This window comes from Poromitra crassiceps, assembly GCF_964638095.1.
Source record: "Poromitra crassiceps genome assembly, chromosome: 18".
In the NCBI taxonomy this organism is placed as follows: Eukaryota; Metazoa; Chordata; class Actinopteri; order Beryciformes; family Melamphaidae; genus Poromitra; species Poromitra crassiceps.
Window position 1 is genome coordinate 23,087,950 of NC_139636.1, and position 19,309 is coordinate 23,107,258.

The following is a 19,309-nucleotide window of genomic DNA, read 5'->3' on the forward strand; positions in this document are numbered from 1 at the left end:
ATTCCAACCCTTTGATGCTGAGTGCCAAGCAGGGAGGCAATGGGTCCCATTTTTATAGTCTTTGGTATGACTCAGCCAGGGATCGAACTCACGACCTCCCGACCTCCCAGTCTCAGGGCGGACACTCAGACCACAAGGCCACTGAGCTGGTCTGAATTGTCATGACCAGGGATTAACCCGTGTTGACTGACTTGGTGTGAATCGACAAAAGAAGGGTTGAAAATGGGTCAAAACGTAATCCTGGTCCAACCCTGGTATGAAAGTGGTCATAGAAAACGGTCTTATTTTTATTTATTTTTTCAATATTTTATAAAAAAAAAAAAAAATCTTAGAACAATACAGACACACACACAAAAAAGACAGAAAACTGTCTTATTAAAGCTTTTTCCTTCCTGCAACTGCTCCCCTTATCTGTGTTCTGCTCTTTCACTGTGATCCACATTACACTTCTGTGTCTTTCTCCGTTGCAGACGAGAACCATAGTGAAGAAGCTGGCAGTGGCTCCCAAGTGGAAGAACTATGGCCTGAGAATATTTGGCTTCCTCCACCCTTACAGAGATGGTAACTAGCTCATCATATTAGCCGGTCCCTCCCCAGAGACGCAGGGCCCTGGAGCAAGTCTCCTTCAGCGGAGAAAAGGCAGTTCCCCCCCCCCCTCTAGAGAGCCTTGAATATGGTGGATATTCATATTTCTTATGAAAGTGCCTGAGATCTTCTAGCTAAATCTCATTGCAGCACCCTTACTCCTTAAACCCCCACCCCCCCACCACCACAGTTGCCATGGTAACTGAAAAGCCGTTAACGCATGAGTGCCCTTAGACAAATTGCAGAATAAGAAGATATTAATTAGATTCACATTCATGTTGCCCTCTCATGTTGCTGGCGTGTGCGCTAAGGTTCTCTCCAGCTCCGGAGGGCTCCGATAGGTCAGACTCTCGTCAGTATCCAGGAAGTGCACTAACAAGTGCTCTTCACCTCACACTGCCACTCAACATTTTAGATGCTGGTTTTGCATTGAGTTAGTGCTCGGTTGGCTAGGTTTGCCTCCAGCAAAGCACTTTAGCAGCTGGTAAACTTGGGAGTTCTAAGGATTAGAGAGGCTGGAAAAAGTCATATGATGTTAATGCGTGCCATAGGCTTTTGGTGGCTCATTAAAAAAGGCCAGTGCTTCCTCATTAATCTGGATGTAGTCGGATACACTCAGAGGGTGCCTTCATACCTGTCAGTAACATGCGTCTCGCATCTGAATTATGTCTAGATTTAACCAGGTTACATTCTCACAGGAGTATGAGGAGGATTCAAACTCTCTGTCTCTGTCTCTGTCTCTGTCTCTGTCTCTGTCTCTGTCTCTGTCTCTGTCTCTCTCTCGCTCTCTCTCTGTCTCTCTCTCTCTCTCTCTCTCTCTCTCTCACTCTGATGATGTTTTTCCCTGCAGGTGATTTCCAGTTCTCGGTATCGTCTGATGATAACTCGGAGTTCTGGCTGAGTCCTGATGAGAGCCCTCTGAACGCCAAGCTGCTGGTCTATGTAGGACGGGTAAGTACTGAGCATGCTGTGATGGGCCTCGCTCTCGTTTAGTAAAACCACACGACGGAAATCAACAAAGTCCCCGTGCTCCTTATTCTTTTTGGTGTTCAGCGAGTTTTTCTTCCGCACCAAACTAAATCACTGGAGACCTAAAATAGTTTCAAACTCCTCAATGTCACGATTTAAATAGCTAAAAGCCTTTGTATAATATAGAGCTCTGGGGAGAGGCCTCCACAGTACAGTGTGTGCAAGGAAACCAAACGCCTTAGCATTAGACTACATCAGGACTTCATCTCCTCATATGATATTCAAGCTTAGATGACTCAAGCTGGGTGACTTGTGGTTCAAACTGGCATAAACGCCTACACACACGTACGTACGTACGTACACACACACACACACACACACACACACACACACTCACACACACACACACACACACACACACACACACACACGCACGTGTACACACACACACACACACACACACACACACGCACGCACACACACACACACACACAATAATAGGTCCATTTGTACCAGAGCTCAAGTTCTTCTAGAAATAAAGTTATCCATTGTGTTGTGAGAAACAAAACCACTCATATCCCCCAGGGCTGGGTAATCTATATCGTATAATATCGATATTGTGATATGAGACTACTTGATATTGTCTGGGATTGTGGTTTTTGTAATATTGTGAAATAACTTGAATGTAACTTCCTGGTCTTAAAGGCTGCGTTACGGGTAAAGTGATACAGTACCATCTTCTGAACTTATTTAGCCTGTTCTGGCTCAGTAAAATGAACCGTTATTGGCTTTACCTGCTCATATCCACATTACTTATGATTGACGGCACATTACTGATTACTAATGATCGGTACTAATTCTCAGCATTTATATGAAAGCACAAATGCTCATCCCCCAAATATCATCACATTATAAATATCTATTGTGATATTTGATTTTGTGATTATCGCCTAGCCCTAATATCCGACGACATCTGACGACATGAACTGAGTTAGACTGTTGACTTAAACTGTTGCCATGAGTTAGGACATCCAGTGCTGGCCAGTCAGGGACATCACTTTTATTCGAGCGGGACTCAACCTTATGGCAACATGAGAGACAAATGCAGGGACTGAGAGATTTGACCTTGCTTGGCTTGAGTCACCTGTTCACCTCGTGTCCCCACCCTGACGTTCACACTACTACTCGCCTACTCGGGTCGACTTAATGGAGAATTTTTTTATTTTTCAACCTGGACCCTATTTTTCTAACTGTTTTGTGTCTAAGTGACTATATGTTTACATGCACACAATATTCCGGTTTTTGCCCTTATTCGGAAAAAGACAACAAGTATTCTGCCTAAATGAATAATCCACTAATATTCTTGTTTACATGCAACCGTTCATACTCCAAATACTGGAACCTAGGCTGTTATTCTCCCTCCCTGACATGTAACGTTACACACACCTCAGGGAGAGAGAGAGAAAGAGGGAGAGAGATGCAGATAGAGACAGCTTTTCTGTTGAGAATCAACAGAGCAGTTGAACTTGACGCGTGATGATGATCTCGTCCAGCTGCCTCAAAACTAGGAGGAAGTGTGAAATTAGTCTACTTTTGGCTTCATTCATAGATTCACTCACCCATAGCCTAATATGTCCCCCGATGACGCATTTACAAACAACCCATTTAGCTAAACAAGCCAGCTGGCTCCCTAAGGTTATATTGTTTTCCTGTTCTCACCAGCATCATCTGATTCATGTAAGGAGCTTGCTGCTGAAAAGTTTGGCGTTGCGATATTTGCGCTTAGCCAAAAACCTGTTGATATCCAAGTGTTTCATATTATAAGTAGGCTAGGTTAGGCATGTTTCTCCTTACGATCAGAATTGTGGGCTTTTCTTTTGGGCATCCATCTCTGGCTAGCACACATCAGCTGACCGCAAACAGGCAACATGCCTGTGTGTCGCAAACTGCGGTAAAAACCCTAATTGAGACGCATATTCCGAAAGCGCTGTTAACATGTCCAAAGAATGCTCCCAAAACCCAAATAATACCGGCATATCCCACATGTCTTAAACGGAAAATGCTAAATTCGGAAAAAGGCCAAATTCTGAAAATCCAACTGTAATATGCTGTTACATCAAATTCAGAATATTGTCATTTTTGGAATAATAGTGGACTATTGTGTGCATGTCAGTGACTAATCTGAACAACAATTTCTGAATTTGGTCTAGACTTAGTCACACACAGCAACAAACCGGATCAAGCGAAAGATAAATACTTTTTTTTATTTCATTATCTTGTTTCCATGTTGTCAGACACTTGTAAAATAACAGCAATCTGAGCCTGCCGGAGGCAAAAACAAGCACTTTAAGTGGACGTACATTGACCGTTCTGTTGTGCCCCATCTGATTCACAGCTGCCTGACTGGAGCGATACAGCTCAATACTGGACCAATGTCACAAATTGTTGTCCCGATTAGTCACTGAGACACATAAAGTCAGGACAATCGGGTCCATGTTGCAGAATACAGACATTCTCCTCTCCTCCTCCTGCTGATGGTCCGGTGTGAACCCTTCCCCTTTCCACCTCTCCTTGAAGCCTCCTCTGACTGCAACTGAGTCAAAGAAGAGCTCCTGCCTTGGCTAACAGAGAGCCAAAGTGGAACATCACTTCCTGCTTCAGCACTGTACCAGAGATTTTCATCCGCAATTTATTTTCCCATAGACGTTTCGTAAAATGCTTATAAACCTAGTTTTACTTCGTCAAAACCAAAAGGTTCAGATATATTTAGAAACCGGAGAGACCACAACCTTTCACTCGGACCAAAACCAAAATCGCGGATTTAAAGAAAATATTTATTCTGTGTTGTTTTTTTAAGTTTTGGTCGGTAGTGAAATGTTCCATGGTCTTTCCCGATTCTAAATATAGCTGAACCATTTGGTAAGTAAAACTATTTTTATAAGCATTTTACGAAATGTCCATGGGAAAATATAACCTTGCTTGCAAGATGGATAACCTCGCGAGATCAAAAGAGATTCTCTCGACGTATCCATCTTGTCATGCACAGGCAGTTAAGATGATTGGTCGAACCATGCCGGCCCGACCAATCAGCGGCAGCCGTAGGCGGGCTCAGGCTCGTCTGGGCAAGTAGTGGGTACATGGTCTTTGTAGTTCTTTTCACTCGTCAACATGGCTGCCGCCGCGGAAGTGACAGGCAGTCTGAATGAAATTGAATGTAACGTTCCCAATTCTATGTATTAAATTCTAAAAAACGACCCTCAGCATTTGGGAAGGCTAAGCCACACAACTAGTTTGTTATAATCTAACTAAATGCTTCGAAGGTGACTTTACGACCGTGAGGACTCAATCAATGAATACCACGGAGATCAGGGCACAGGCACCTTCGGCGATCTGATTGGTTGAAGTTAACACCCACCAGCGGTGAGAGACAGATGGGTCATCCAATCACCTGCCAAGTAGCTTGGAAAAAGTGCCCGCCTCCGTCAGCGGGTCTGGTTACTGCATTCCCAGATTGACTGGTTTAGTGAAACTATGTGGAGCTATACCGTCCATCTGGCAGCATCAGGTTAGGGAAAATGATGGATGAAAATCTCTGGTACAGTGTTGAAGCACTTTGCTTCTCTATCAAATGCTTGTTGGTGAAAACCCTGTAAAAAATGTAAGATGGGGAGGATGCACGAGGCTTCACAGTATTTGATTTGAGCTGTAACAAGTGCGAGGAGCGTTTTGAGCAAAGGTCCGACCCCGCAGCCATCTGTATTCTTACCAGATGTGAGATGTCACCAAGTTCCAAGATGAATTAGCCGGCGATGAATATTGATGTGACATTTAGCGGTGGAGAAATATCATCTGGGTAATGGCGTGGGGAGCCGTGCGATGGCCGGGGATCATTCACTCCAGCCATTAGCTGACAGACACGGCCGGCTGCCTCCCCTGTGCCACGCCCGGCTGCCTGCACTGTGTTCGGGGACACAGCTATCGTCTCGATAAATAAACTCTCGCTTTCTCCTCCATTGCTCATTATGCGACCCATCTGTCTGGCTGATTTGAGCAAAAATAATATGCAAGATGGTGAATGGGTCGCTCTCATTTGTGAGGAGTAAAGATTGAGTTTTCTTTTGAAAGAGCAGCTGAAAGAAGCTTTAAGAAGTCCGTTGAAAAGGATGTCATGTATACAGTGCATACTGAAAGCCTTTGCACATCAAACTTGTGTGATATTATGCCCATAGCAGTGCTTCACTGCCAAGGCTGCTGTGAAGACCTCTAACTATAAAGAGGGTTCACACTTTCTTCTCTGCTTCTCCTGCTGAAGTTCTCCTAACAACCCAGAGCTGATGACGGCAAGCTCAGCCTGCAGGTTCACTCACGTCCATAGAGTTTCCATTTTCAACGAAAGAAGAGGTTCAGCACTTTCCATCGATACGAGATACGTCGTGCAATGTGTGAAATTGAAGTAATGAAGTGCTTAAGACATCCGAGTTGACGGCCGCTATGGCACGTTTAATGTACTGTGATGATGATGATGATGATGATGTAAAGGCATGTTTAATGTACTGTGATGATGATGATGTAAAGGCGTCTCAGGCTTAAGTAAATACAGTAACTGCATTTTAATGTGGAATCGCTCAGATGAAGCTGTCAAAACAGCAGATCGAGTTTCGAGACGTTTCGAGATGTTTTGAGATGCAGATATGTTATTTTCTCTCACCTCCCAAGGGAATACCTCCAGCAAAACCTCGTTCTTCAGTCGGAGTTTAAACTCTTAACACAGAGCCCCCTTATATAATTCTCGCTCTATTTATGACCTGAGCCACTGCCCTGAAAAATACACATCATATTTTATAGGCGTGTTAGTTTATGTCTGCACCAGCCGCTGTATAGCCTTGATCGTGAACCGGCTATATACTGTATGGAATGTGCTGCCATCAGGCGTTTAGCTGTGATGGGAGGAGAGGCAGGTATAGCCGCGTCGTCTCCGTGGCCTTTCCGTGGAGACCCGCGTCAGCATTTCGTGGCCAGCGTTGGAATGACTCATTCACGATGTGTCTTGATGTCTGCTGCTTCCACACAGGAGGACGTCTCACTGAAACCATGAACAGGCATCTACATCCCTTGTCTCCGGGGAGCGTCTCGCACACACGCACACACACACACACACACACACACACACACACAGACACACAGGTGGGAAAGGGCGCGAGGGGGAGTTGTCTGCATAATGAGGACACTCTCCTCAGCCCTTCTGGGACACTATCTCTGCAGCCGTATATATGTGCATAATGTGGGCGAGGATCATCCACTGTCTTGGCATTAATCATATTTTGTGCCCGCAGCTAATCTGTAATGAGATTTCTTTCAATCAGAATGTCCAGCCAGGTCCCACAGTGCTTCCCGCTGCGCCAGGCCGCCACGCGTCTGACAATAAGACACTCGGAAGCAGCACACTGTCTTGGCGTGCGTGCGTGCGTGCGTGCGTGCGTGTGTGTGTGTGTGTGTGTGTGTGTGTATGTGTGTGTGTGTGTGAGAGAGGGAGAGTAAGAAGGGTTGGGGGCAGAATGTGTGTGTGATTTATGTTTTTATGATGTTTTGGGGTCCTTACCAAAATAGGAATCCAGAGAACAAAGAAGAAATGTGGGGGCTGTGTGTGCGCGCGCTTGTGTGTGTGTGTGTGTGTGTGTGTGTGTGTGTGTGTGTGTGTGTGTGTGTGTGTGTGTGTGTGTGTGTGTGTGTGTGTGTGTGAATATTGCAGTGCACATAATAAGTGTGCAGATAGAGGACGGGCACTGATGTCAGTAGTGTGACAATGATATTTATTGTGTCTGCTTCTGGAAAGTCACACACACACCCACAAACACCCACACACCCACACACACACACACACACACACACACACACACACACACACACACACACACACACACACACACACACACACACACACACACAGGAAATGAGGTCAGGGAGGTGTAATCAATATGACAGTAGACAGCAGTAGCTGCTCATTTTCAGTGGAGAGACAGAAGGCTCCACAGAAAGCTCCACTTACATGGCTCAGCTTAACTATACTGGACACCAAGGCACTAAAGCAGATAATGACAGACACATTTTCTTTGTATAACAGGTTTATGAGAGAGAGAGGAAGAGAGAGAAAGAGAGGGAGAGACACACACACACACACACACACACACACACACAGACACACACACACACACACACACACACACACACACACACACACAGAAGTAGCACTTATACTATTGGGAGAAAAGCCAAATGACATCATGGGAGAGATGCAGAGGGAATTTGGCAGTGAGAGAGGCAAAGGGAGCGAGGGGATAAGATTAAGTTAGGGAAGGAGGGAGGAGAATTACAGAGAAACTACTTTCTTGTCTCGTCACATCCAGTTACAGCCAGAGTACACAGACTGTCTCATCACATCCAGTTACAGCCATGGTACAGACTGTCTCATCACATCCAGTTACAGCCATGGTACAGACTGTATCATAACATCCAGTTACAGCCATGGTACAGACTGTATCATAACATCCAGTTACAGCCATGGTACAGACTGTCTCATCACATCCAGTTACAGCCAGAGTACACAGACTGTCTCATCACATCCAGTTACAGCCAGAGTACACAGACTGTCTCATCACATCCAGTTACAGCCATGGTACAGACTGTCTCATCACATCCAGTTACAGCCAGAGTACACAGACTGTCTCATCACATCCAGTTACAGCCATGGTACAGACTGCCCCATCACATCCAGTTACAGCCATGGTACAGGGCCGTAGCTAGCTATGAGGACGGGGAGGTCCGGACCTCCCCTAATATTTCAGCCTGCCAAAAAAAAAAAAAAAAAAAATTTTTTTTTTTTTTTTTTTTTTTGCAGGCCAGGCCAGGCCACTCACTGAACAGCAGGCCAGGCGCCGCCTACTGGTTTACTAGTGGTTTTATTACTTTATTCAGGTTTAAAGTGGGTGCATCTCATTGTAAAATTGGACTTGGCCCAAATTGGGCTTCAAATGGCCCAAATCAGGCTTCAAACGGCCCAAATCTGGCTTTAAACGACCCAAATAGGGCTTCAAACGGCCCAAATTGGGCTTCAAACGGCCCAAATTGAGCTTCAAACGCCCCAAATGAGAGCTGAGCAGGTGGTGACATGAAAGAGAATATACTGAATAATGACATCACAACAGTATAATCCTAATGTTGATTTAAAATGATATATTACTCTAAATATGGCTTAAAAAGGGGGAAAAAAAAGCTAAATTTTTTTTCGGCGGCGCCCTGACGGGCGCCGCCAAATCCGCCTCCCCTTGCTGGACCTCCCCTATTTCGGAACCCTGGCTACGGCCCTGGGTACAGACTGTCTCATCACATCCAGTTACAGCCATGGTACAGACTGTCTCATAACGTCCAGTTACAGCCATGGTACAGACTGTCTCATCACATCCAGTTACAGCCATGGTACAGACTGTCTCATAACATCCAGTTACAGCCATGGTACAGACTGTATCATCACATCCAGTTACAGCCAGAGTACACAGACTGTCTCATCACATCCAGTTACAGCCATGGTACAGACTGCCCCATCACATCCAGTTACAGCCAGACTGCCCCATCACATCCAGTTACAGCCATGGTACAGACTGCCCCATCACATCCAGTTACAGCCAGACTGTCTCATCACATCCAGTTACAGCCAGACTGTCTCATCACATCCAGTTACAGCCATGGTACAGACTGTCTCATCACATCCAGTTACAGCCATGGTACAGACTGCCCCATCACATCCAGTTACAGCCAGACTGTCTCATAACATCCAGTTACAGCCATGGTACAGACTGTCCCATCACATACAGTTACAGCCATGGTACAGACTGTCTCATCACATCCAGTTACAGCCATGGTACACACTGTCTCATCACATCCAGTTACAGCCAGACTGTCTCATCACATCCAGTTACAGCCATGGTACAGACTGTCTCATCACATCCAGTTACAGCCAGACTGTCCCATCACATCCAGTTACAGCCATGGTACAGACTGTCTCATCACATCCAGTTACAGCCATGGTACAGACTGCCCCATCACATCCAGTTACAGCCATGGTACAGATAGACCACTCACATAGCGCTGTCACCCCCAAAAAAATAAATCCTTTTTAGATTTAGTTTTAGTCCCAATCCATTGAGGAAAACATGTATTAATTCACATTTATCAGTTTGATATTAGTTCTCTCATTAGGGGCTGGGAGCTCTGCTGCCGGTCCTTCTTTGCCAATATTGTTTCTTCTTCCTCTTCCTCTTCCTCTTCCTCTTCCTCTTCCTCTTCCTCTTGCTCCTCAAAATGCCCGGCTGACTCACCGCAGCTATAAAGAAATGTCTCAGGGACTTACTGACTGACTCCTCCATTGTTGAAACATGCATGGGCGTCATTAGGCCTGGGCATTGGGGGCTGTAGAGAGCCAAAGTCACCCCCACTTCCAGGTTAGGCATACACACCAAGAGATTCCATCCACCATTTATTTTCCCATAGACATTTTAGACATAAAATGCTTATAAAATAGTTTTACTTAGTCAAACCAAACGATTCAGCTATATTTAGAAACCGGAGAGACCATAGAACATTTCACTTGGACCAAAATGTAAAAAAGTTAAATGTTTTATTTTATTTTTAAGTTTTGGTCTGAGAGGCATTTCTTCATCAAAGGTCACACGACGTAGATATGTTGGGTTTTGTGTGTGCTTCTCCATGCATTTTCCATAGCTTCAATAGACCTGGCACCAAGCAGTGCATTAGAAAGTAATGACTCGTCCTTCTTTTATAGGTTCCATAGGGAACAAGAACAGCACTTTGAATTCACCTCACTGTTCCTCTATTGCCCTCATCCTCTTCTCTCATCCTATCTTCTCTCATCCTCTCTTCTCTCATCCTCTCTTCTCTCATCCTCTCTTCTCTTCACCACCTTCAAGAGAGGAATGAATGATGATTCCACAGCTCCGCTACACCCCCAGATTTCTCTGTTGACTTTACAGCGTTTCAGGGCCACTGGCCATCTGAAATGAGTTTTCAGCGTGCCGTGCCCACATGTGTGGGTAAAGTTCACGAGAGAGGAAGACAATGTGTTCCCGGGTCTGTAGGCGGGGTGGGAGGTGTATGTGTGGGTTGTTTGTCTGCTTTTACTTTGGAGAAATTGGGTCCCCAAGTTACAGCACCTGCCTCATTTCTCTGAGCAGACTTCTGAAATATGACAATATGACAGAGCGAGGGTGTGTTTTAAGATGTGTACAGAGGTGTGTGTGTGTATGTGTACGTGTGTGTGTGTGTGTGTATGTATGTGTGTGTATGTGTGTGTGCGTGTGCCTGTGTGTGTGATTGTGTGCAGTAATGACTGCCTGGCCTGCCTCCCTGCTTGTTTTTGCTGTGATTTACCTCCCACCTACACTAGTGAGGATATGCCATTTCCAATAACAGATGACTCACACTGTTGGGTGGGAAATCACATGTGTGTGTATATTTGTGTGTGTGTGCGCTTGTGTGTGTATGTGTGTGTGTGTGTGTGTCTATATCTGCACGTATGCACGTACCTCAGAGAACATCTGCCACTTTCAGATGAGCGCTGCGTTAGCGTTCGTATTTCTGTCCTTGTGAAAATGTCTTTGATCACCGCCTTTGTTCGCACACAGCTGGGTTAATCATCTGAAAAGGGAAGAAAGAGAGAATGCACCCTTTCAACGTCTTTGTCATTTAACGTTCCATTGTCTTCCCCGTGTGGAACGCCACACTAATTGTTTAAAATCAAACGCCCTCATTTTACATTGTCATACCGCGCGAGATGCCGAGTTGATCACAATAGCATATCGTTTAATCCAGAGCCCTTTGGAACGGAGCGTGTTTAAACAAGTGAAAGTGAAAGAAATGCATCGACCTCCACGGGAAGTTCACATTCAAAACGCTTCCACGACATCCTCTTCAGTCTAGTTTGCACGAAACAATGGGTACGCTTTTACCAATTGCCCAGAAATCACTGACTGCATGGAGAGACACATTTCTAGGTTAACAAATAATAATGATAAATAAATGATTTATTACAATGATTATGTTACATGAGCCTTTAGGCAACATTAAATATCTTTGGCGATTAGACTCCATCATGACATCAGCTTGATAATGATGTCATGATCAGCAGGGGTGGTGCAGCCAGGAGTAGGATTGAATACCCCCCCACCCCCTGGAGTCTAGACCTGGTGGTGGTGGTGGAGGTGAGGTCTTCTCACCACAATCTGAAGACCTCGGAGACGACTGCAGGAGAATGGGGTGGAGGAGGGTGGCAGAGGCGCACTGAAAGAGCAGCAGACGGCACAAGACAAAAGGCGGCTTTTAACTTGACAGCTAGACGCTGAATAGGAACATGTGTTTTACTCTGATTGGTTTAAGCTAAACGTTACCGCCAACGAACGCTGACGCTAGAATGAATGAGTGGGCATGACAACTAACAGGTCTCCCTTCCAGAACTTTAGCTCCGCTTAATTTGCTCTACTGCATGATTCATTAGTCGATGCCATTTTTGATTATGAAGTCCATGCGGGTGTTCAAGGTTAAGTTAGATGTCATCTAGAGTGGAGCAGCCAGTGGCTACACTTGTGATTTCTCACAGCTCGCATGAATAGGTCGTTTAGGTTCATATCCAATCTTAAAATCCCCTTTTTCTAGGTCAAATATTTAGCCCAGGGTGAGATAAGTCTGTTTATTTCCACTGCGGTTTTCACTTGTCTATTCTCAGTCTTGTCATTGATTTGCTTGGGAAACAAATGCATTTATCTCTCTCTCGTACCCGTCAGCAGATTTGTTTTAAGAAAAGTAAGATTGGATCACTCAGTAGGCTACTAGATAACAGGACGTGTTGAGATTGATATCTTTTGCGCTGGTGCTTCTGCCGTGTGTTCATCACTGTCTTTTTCAGAAAAACAGCTCTTTCAGGAAGAAAAATCACTCGCTGGGAGAATAAACTTGGCGGCGACATTTTCAACAGTATTGTCTTGCAAGTTTTCCATTCAGTTCAAAGTTTTATAGAGTTCTCCTTTCTTCTCTTATTATGCTTTGTTATATTTTAAAGCCTGCGAGGTGCATGCCCCATTCAGTGATGATTTGTAAAAGTAATTTGACTTTCAGTGGAAACTGGCTGTCACTGTTAAAAAATGCAATGACAGATATTTTATTTTAGTGATGATTCTGTTGAGGGAGATTATTTTAAATGAGATTCTTATTCTTAAGTTTCTGCAGTCAGCCCAGCCAGCCGTCAGGAGGAGCTGAACAAAATGTATATAATTGGGTATGTTTTGTTTGTTTCAAGTTCTGTGTTTGGCCACAGCTATGCCGTTTTACGTGCGATCGGGCTGAAACCTTCAGGGTGTGTAAAGGGCACATGTGCGGGTGGATTTTGTAATTAGGCTAGTTAGCTAATGATGTGATGTCATCAGTGATGTCATCAGTGATGATGTCATCAGTGATTATGTCAAAAGTGATCTCATAAGGGTGCACACACACACACACACACACACACACACACACACACGCACACACACACACAAGGAGGCATTGTGACATCACTGATGCAATAACATTTAGTGACCAACATACACACACCTGCGCGCACCAATAGGGCAGGCTAGGCCACGCAGCAGCCGAGCTACAGGCGAGGCAATATAGCTACTTCTAATCCATTAATATGTCAGTTAAAAAGTTGCAAATGGCACTGGTGTTGTCAGCCTTCGGCTGGTCTTTTGCTTGTAGAAGAAAAAAGGAAGAGGCAGAAAAATAAGGAGAAACTGCAATAGATGGGTGATATCATACTGTACAGTGACAGGCTCAAGGAGGGGCTTTCCCAAAGGCCACGTCGTTTTGAAAATATTTGTGTATTGGAATTATTATCAGATGAGATCAAGTTGAAAAATCCCGTGCACTGATTCGCTTAATCAGCTGACCAGCCAATCGTAGTGATTTCTCTCACTGACGCCGGCCAATTCAATGTGGAGTCGGCCGAAAAAGACGCCGATAAGGCCGACTATTGAAAACGGCGCGGGACAAACCACAAAGACTATAGGACGACATACGCTCACCAACGGCCCAGACATTGCCGATGGCTGACCGTCGACTAAGTCTCTCTGGGCTTTAAGGAGGATAATGTTGTGAACGTGTGGGAGAGTTCTAGGATTGTCTGACAGTATCGTCCCACAAGAGAAACCAAATGGGAGATGTAAACAGAGATTCGAACCTGTGATCTATGTTATCTAGACCTGGTTTCTAAAAAATCGTAAATGACGACTAAATTGTTGGCCTACTCTGCTAAAGGGTTGCGTGTGTAAAAACATGTACTGTACGAAACAACTGTCACCACTGGCAGAAAAGCAGCTGGGCTGATCTACTACCAGGGTGTGCAGAGGATTGTGTCACTCAAAATATAAGCAATGCTCCATTTTTAGATATGGAATGTTGTTATTGGGAGGAGAGCATGCCATTCATTTGCACGTCTAATGTGATTTACCTAGATGGAAAGTAATTGCGGGAAAGGTAATTGCGTGTGTAATAGAAGATGTAGGGAGAGCACTGCAGGTAGTCATCAGACATCCTTTGAGAGATGGCAGCTCTGATTGCAAGAAGGAGACGTGGGCTGTAGCTAAATCAGGGAATTCATGGAGAACGGGTGTCTTCCAACCGTATAAATATGTTTGAAACTCCAGAAGCCAAAATAACACCAACAGATCGACCGTCAGGCAATGAGATTGAAGGGCTTTTGGAAGAACTAAGGGACAATTTACTGCCATAGGAGTCATGCAAGATGCAGGCTCTCTCCTGTGCCAATTTTATTATCATACTAGTTCAATTATTATTGATTGATTCATATATCCATTTCAAAACATTTTTATAAAATGATTAAAGGAACACTCCACCCATTTTCAACCAGCTTTGTATCATTAGAACATCAGTAGTATATCAGAAAACTGTAAACGGTTTTGAAGTCTGTCATTTAATTTGACAGATATTGAGTGTTAAAGTGTGGACCAGTGACATCACTGGTCCACACTAACTCAAATTAATAACTCATTAACTCAAATCAACTCTCAATAACTGTCAAACTATTCATCATTCATCTAGTTTGACAGTTATTGAGAGTTGATTTGAGTTAATGAGTTATTAATGAGTTAGTGTGGACCAGTGATGTCACTGGTCCACACTTTATCACTCAATATCTGTCAAATTAAATGACAGACTTCAAAACCGTTTACAGTTTTCTGATATACTACTGATGTTCTAATGATACAAAGCTGGTTGAAAATGGGCAGAGTGTTCCTTTAATTAAACTTACATTTCAATGATACATTTAATCAAACTGCTACTAAAAATGAATAGAATGATAATTAAATGTGTCAATTAATGATTGCGTTGAATATTTAGGTACTGAAGTTAGTGATTTTTCCCCCACTGAACCTCTCCATGGTTGAAAGCACAAACAAGCTAAAGCCTAATTTAAATGTTTGTTTGCACTTGTCTTCCTCCGCTCAAGTATTTTAGTTGATGGGAGAATTGACCACACGTGCAATCTGTTCCACTGTAAATCAAATGTAGCAGATTCTATTTAGGATCCCAGTAAATCAGGCCCTATATGGGAGTACCCCGGTCCTGGCACTGACTTTAAATCCATGGTACCGCTCTCTCTCTCTTTATAGTTTTACTGTCACAACAACACAGACTGGTCCTCCCGCTCTCTAACATCCAGAGATTGCAGTGAACTGGCAAGCATCTGTTGTGCAAACTGACGCACACAGAACGTGATACAGTGTCAACACACTTCTGAGAGCACAAATCACAACTGTGTGTTTATGCAAGTTTACACCCATCAGAATGCATTTAACACTTTTACAGATTGAATCATTCTGCCTCGGAGCCGCAGCAACTGCATGACAAACAACACTCCACTAAGCAGTGACATCAACCCCCAAATAATTGTCACTGAAAAACCCAAACTGATTAACACTACAAAATGAGCTGTGCAGCAATGTCAAACAAATATTTTTCTCATTTTAACTTTGTTTTTGCAAGGAAGATTGCATTTGCAATGGGGAAACTTAGTGAAGCACACTGTGCGAGCTGAGAGGACTCAAAACACCATTTCTTAACACCGTTTCATTTCAATGTTGCTCACCTCGCCTTGCGGTGACTTGAGTCTCTGCGGTCTCGCTCGCTCACTTCCTGCGAGCCCGAGGAGGTTTTTACGTACGTGAGGTGACTGCTGGTGTGGAAATGTACTACGTACGGCAGCAGCAGCAGCGTGCTGCGGCCGTCGGGATGAAGGCACAGTAGCACACATTGTGTCCTGCTCCTCTGCAGCCAACTAGCTTCACAGAGGCGCTCAGAGGCTCTCAGAGCGGTTGGCTTTGCCAGGGGGGGGGAGGCCGCTTTGCTTTTTGGACAGACATCACTGCCTGTTTTCGGACGTTTTCTTCCCAAAGCGCCTCTCTTCAATGCGAGTATAAACACATTCGGCGAGAGGAGCCGTTTTATGTTTGTTGAAATGCACAAAGCGATGTTGCTCACTTGGCTGTGTCTGCGTGCGTGTCTGTCCATATCTTGTGTGTGCCATACTGTGTTGTGCATGAAACATTCTGCTACCCAGAGTGAGGATCAGTGGCTATTTACAAGCAGAAAGCTCCTTTGTGATCGGTCAGCAGGCACCACAGTGTTTCCTGACCAGCTTCAGAAGCACACGTGTGACCAACACAAACAATGAAGGGCATGCCCACTGTGATCTTATAGTCTCATTCTTTCATTATGGATCATCAGCAGCAGCAGCAGCAGGGGGCGCCGTAATTAGTCGCCTTGGCTTTGCTGAGGGAATGAATGGGTACTGATTCGACTGCAGTGCTGGAACGAAACCCCCGGGGGGTCCCGATGAGCCGGCTTGTTAGGGTTGCCATTGGCAGAGAATCGCTCTTCCTCGTTTTCTTTCTGTTTATAGCTATTAGCGCTCGTCTGTTGGCTCACTTAGCTCATCAGAAACTCGCACGCCGATTGGCCTCAGTCTCCACGTCGCCTCCGGGCAAATTTTCTCATTTTCCCCCAATTACTCCTCATTTGCCGCCCCATCATAACGAGGGGGAGCTCTCTGGATCTCGCAAGGTCCATCGCAATTTACCCATCCGTGTTTGCGAGCAGAAAAAGGCGCTGGCAAGGTCCGGTTGTTTGTGACCTTACTCTCTCTCTCTCTCATGTGACGCTATACTTCAGAAAGCAACCCCCACCCCTCCCCAACACACATGCACACGCACACGCACACACACACACACACACACACACACACACACACACACACACACACACACACACACACACACACACATACGCACACTGGATGTCTGCTAATTATAAAGCTGTGCTGCCTCGGCTCACAAAGGTTATATCTGCGGAACATTTTTCAGAGGAACACTCCTCAAATACAAATTGCAGCACAACACTTCGTCTGCTCTTTTCATCCTCTCCGCTTTCACACATCCCCCTCCCTCTCTCTCCCACATCCCCCCTCCCCCTCTCTCTCCCACATCCCCCCTCCCCCTCTCTCCCACATCCCCCCTCCCCCTCTCTCCCACATCCCCCCTCCCTCTCTCTCTCCCACATCCCCCCTCCCTCTCTCTCCCACATCCCCCCTCCCTCTCTCTCTCCCACATCCCCCCTCCCTCTCTCTCCCACATCCCCCCTCCCTCTCTCTCCCACATCCCCCCTCCCTCTCTCTCCCACATCCCCCCTCCCCCTCTCTCCCACATCCCCCCTCCCTCTCTCTCTCCCACATCCCCCCTCCCTCTCTCTCCCACATCCCCCCTCCTCTCTCTCTCCCACATCCCCCCTCCCTCTCTCTCCCACATCCCCCCTCCCTCCCCCTCTCTCCCACATCCCCCCTCCCCCCCTCTCTCCCACATCCCCCCTCCCCCCCTCTCTCCCACATCCCCCCTCCCCCCCTCTCTCCCACATCCCCCCTCCCTCTCTCTCCCACATCCCCCCTCCCTCTCTCTCTCCCGCACTCTGTCTGATCTGTCTCTCTCCTCTCTGTGTGTTGCAGCTCGGCACAGAGTGGACAGCTCCCGGCGAGTTCAGCAAGTTCAGGTCCCAGTCCTCCAAGTCTGTGCAGTAAGTACCTGTGACAACCACACACACACACACACACACACACACACACACACACACACACACACGCACACACACACACACACACACACACACACACACTTCTCTCTGACACAGTCATTTCACTCTCATGCTAGAACGGAGACTCCAGGAGAAGAAGAAGAAGAAAAAAAAGGAGAGAAAAGAAAAGCACCCCTGTTAACATTTAAGTAGACCTAATCTTGACAAATAGGGCCCTCCATAGGGCCCTCCACTGTAGCCTCTCTCATGACCGCTCTTGTGACTGTTCCTGGTAAAGTGCCTTCTTGTCCCTGTGTTCCTTGTTAAGTAGCAATCTGAACCAATGAGAGCTCTCGTGTCTGTCAAAAAAAGGACATCTCCAGCCTCCTTTTGTAACATAATCGCTTCAAGAGGCTTTTACTGCACCGCATACCACACGAAATTGTTGGCTCACTGAACACTGGAGAGCAGGTGGAGTGTATGCGTGTGTGTGTGTGTGTGTGTGTGTGTGTGTGTGTGTGTGTGTGTGTGTGTGTGTGCGCGCGTGCGTGCGTACTATGTATCCGTGGCAATTAACACATTATGGCAGTGTTCTCATAAGGTCTTGGAGTGTGAGTGTTCATAACGGCAGAAAGATGCCTCTCGGAGTGTAATCTGAGAATGTGTTAACCCGTCCGCTCCTCTCAGCTCCCACACATCCCTCCTCCTCATCACCACCACGGGAGCTGCTTTTGCACAAAGTACCTTTTAATATGGAGGGCCGATACGAGGCCAGCTTCCCTCGTAAGTCATTGTGAAGTCGGTTTGTTTATGCAGCTAGATAAGTCATCCTGGAACAGTGCTCCTATTCCTTTGGGTTTGTGCACGTGTTGCCTACAGTAAGTGGAGGGAGCAGGTGTGCTGTGTTACATTATTCACAGCACACTGCCGTGTGGGGAATGTGCTGCAGGTTCTAGCATCGCTAAATGGTACAAGTGACAAAAACACACGGTAAAGTAGAATGCAGAAACGCACACAATAAAAGACGGAAGCCGTTTATTTGTACTGTATGTATTTAGACAAGTCACATTTTTGTTAATGTTGAATAACTGCTTACATTTAGCATGTCTCTTCAGAAAAAGCATTTCTGAATGCTGAAAGTCATGGATTTTAGATATAGTATTGTTGGAGAAAAATATAAGTTCCATTGCCATTTCCTAATCAATAAGCTATAATTGCATACTCTGTAACACTTGCTGATACAGACAGGCAGCACTGTAGGCTCCAAGTCAAGTCATCACCCCCTCCTCTCTGCCTTTTCCTCCTCCTCTTCTCTTTACAGTATAAAGCGTATGTCAAATTGTGACATCGCGGCTGAATATTTGACTCTGTACATCGATACATGTGTACATTGAGATTCATGCCCTCTGTCAATATATGCATATTGCAGAGAATGTAAGCTATTAAATATACTTTTATGGTAAATCTTCCTGGACTCATGGTTTCTGAAGGCCAGAGCAAAGGGGAGAAATCTCCTGCTTGATAAGCTAGTTATGTGTCTCTGCATAGTGCAAATATGCATTTGTGAGAT

General features: G+C 45.4%; 1 protein-coding gene across 1 annotated transcript in view; it reads left to right on the plus strand.

Moving 5' to 3' along the window:
- The window catches only part of b4galnt4a (beta-1,4-N-acetyl-galactosaminyl transferase 4a), a 206,528-nt gene that overhangs the window by 120,661 nt on the left and 66,558 nt on the right, over window positions 1-19,309 (plus strand). Inside the window, exons 4-6 of the mRNA XM_083654771.1 lie at window positions 471-561; window positions 1,436-1,536; window positions 17,675-17,742. Coding sequence (XP_083510897.1) covers window positions 471-561; window positions 1,436-1,536; window positions 17,675-17,742 — 260 coding nt within the window. The remainder of the gene's footprint in view (window positions 1-470; window positions 562-1,435; window positions 1,537-17,674; window positions 17,743-19,309) is intronic.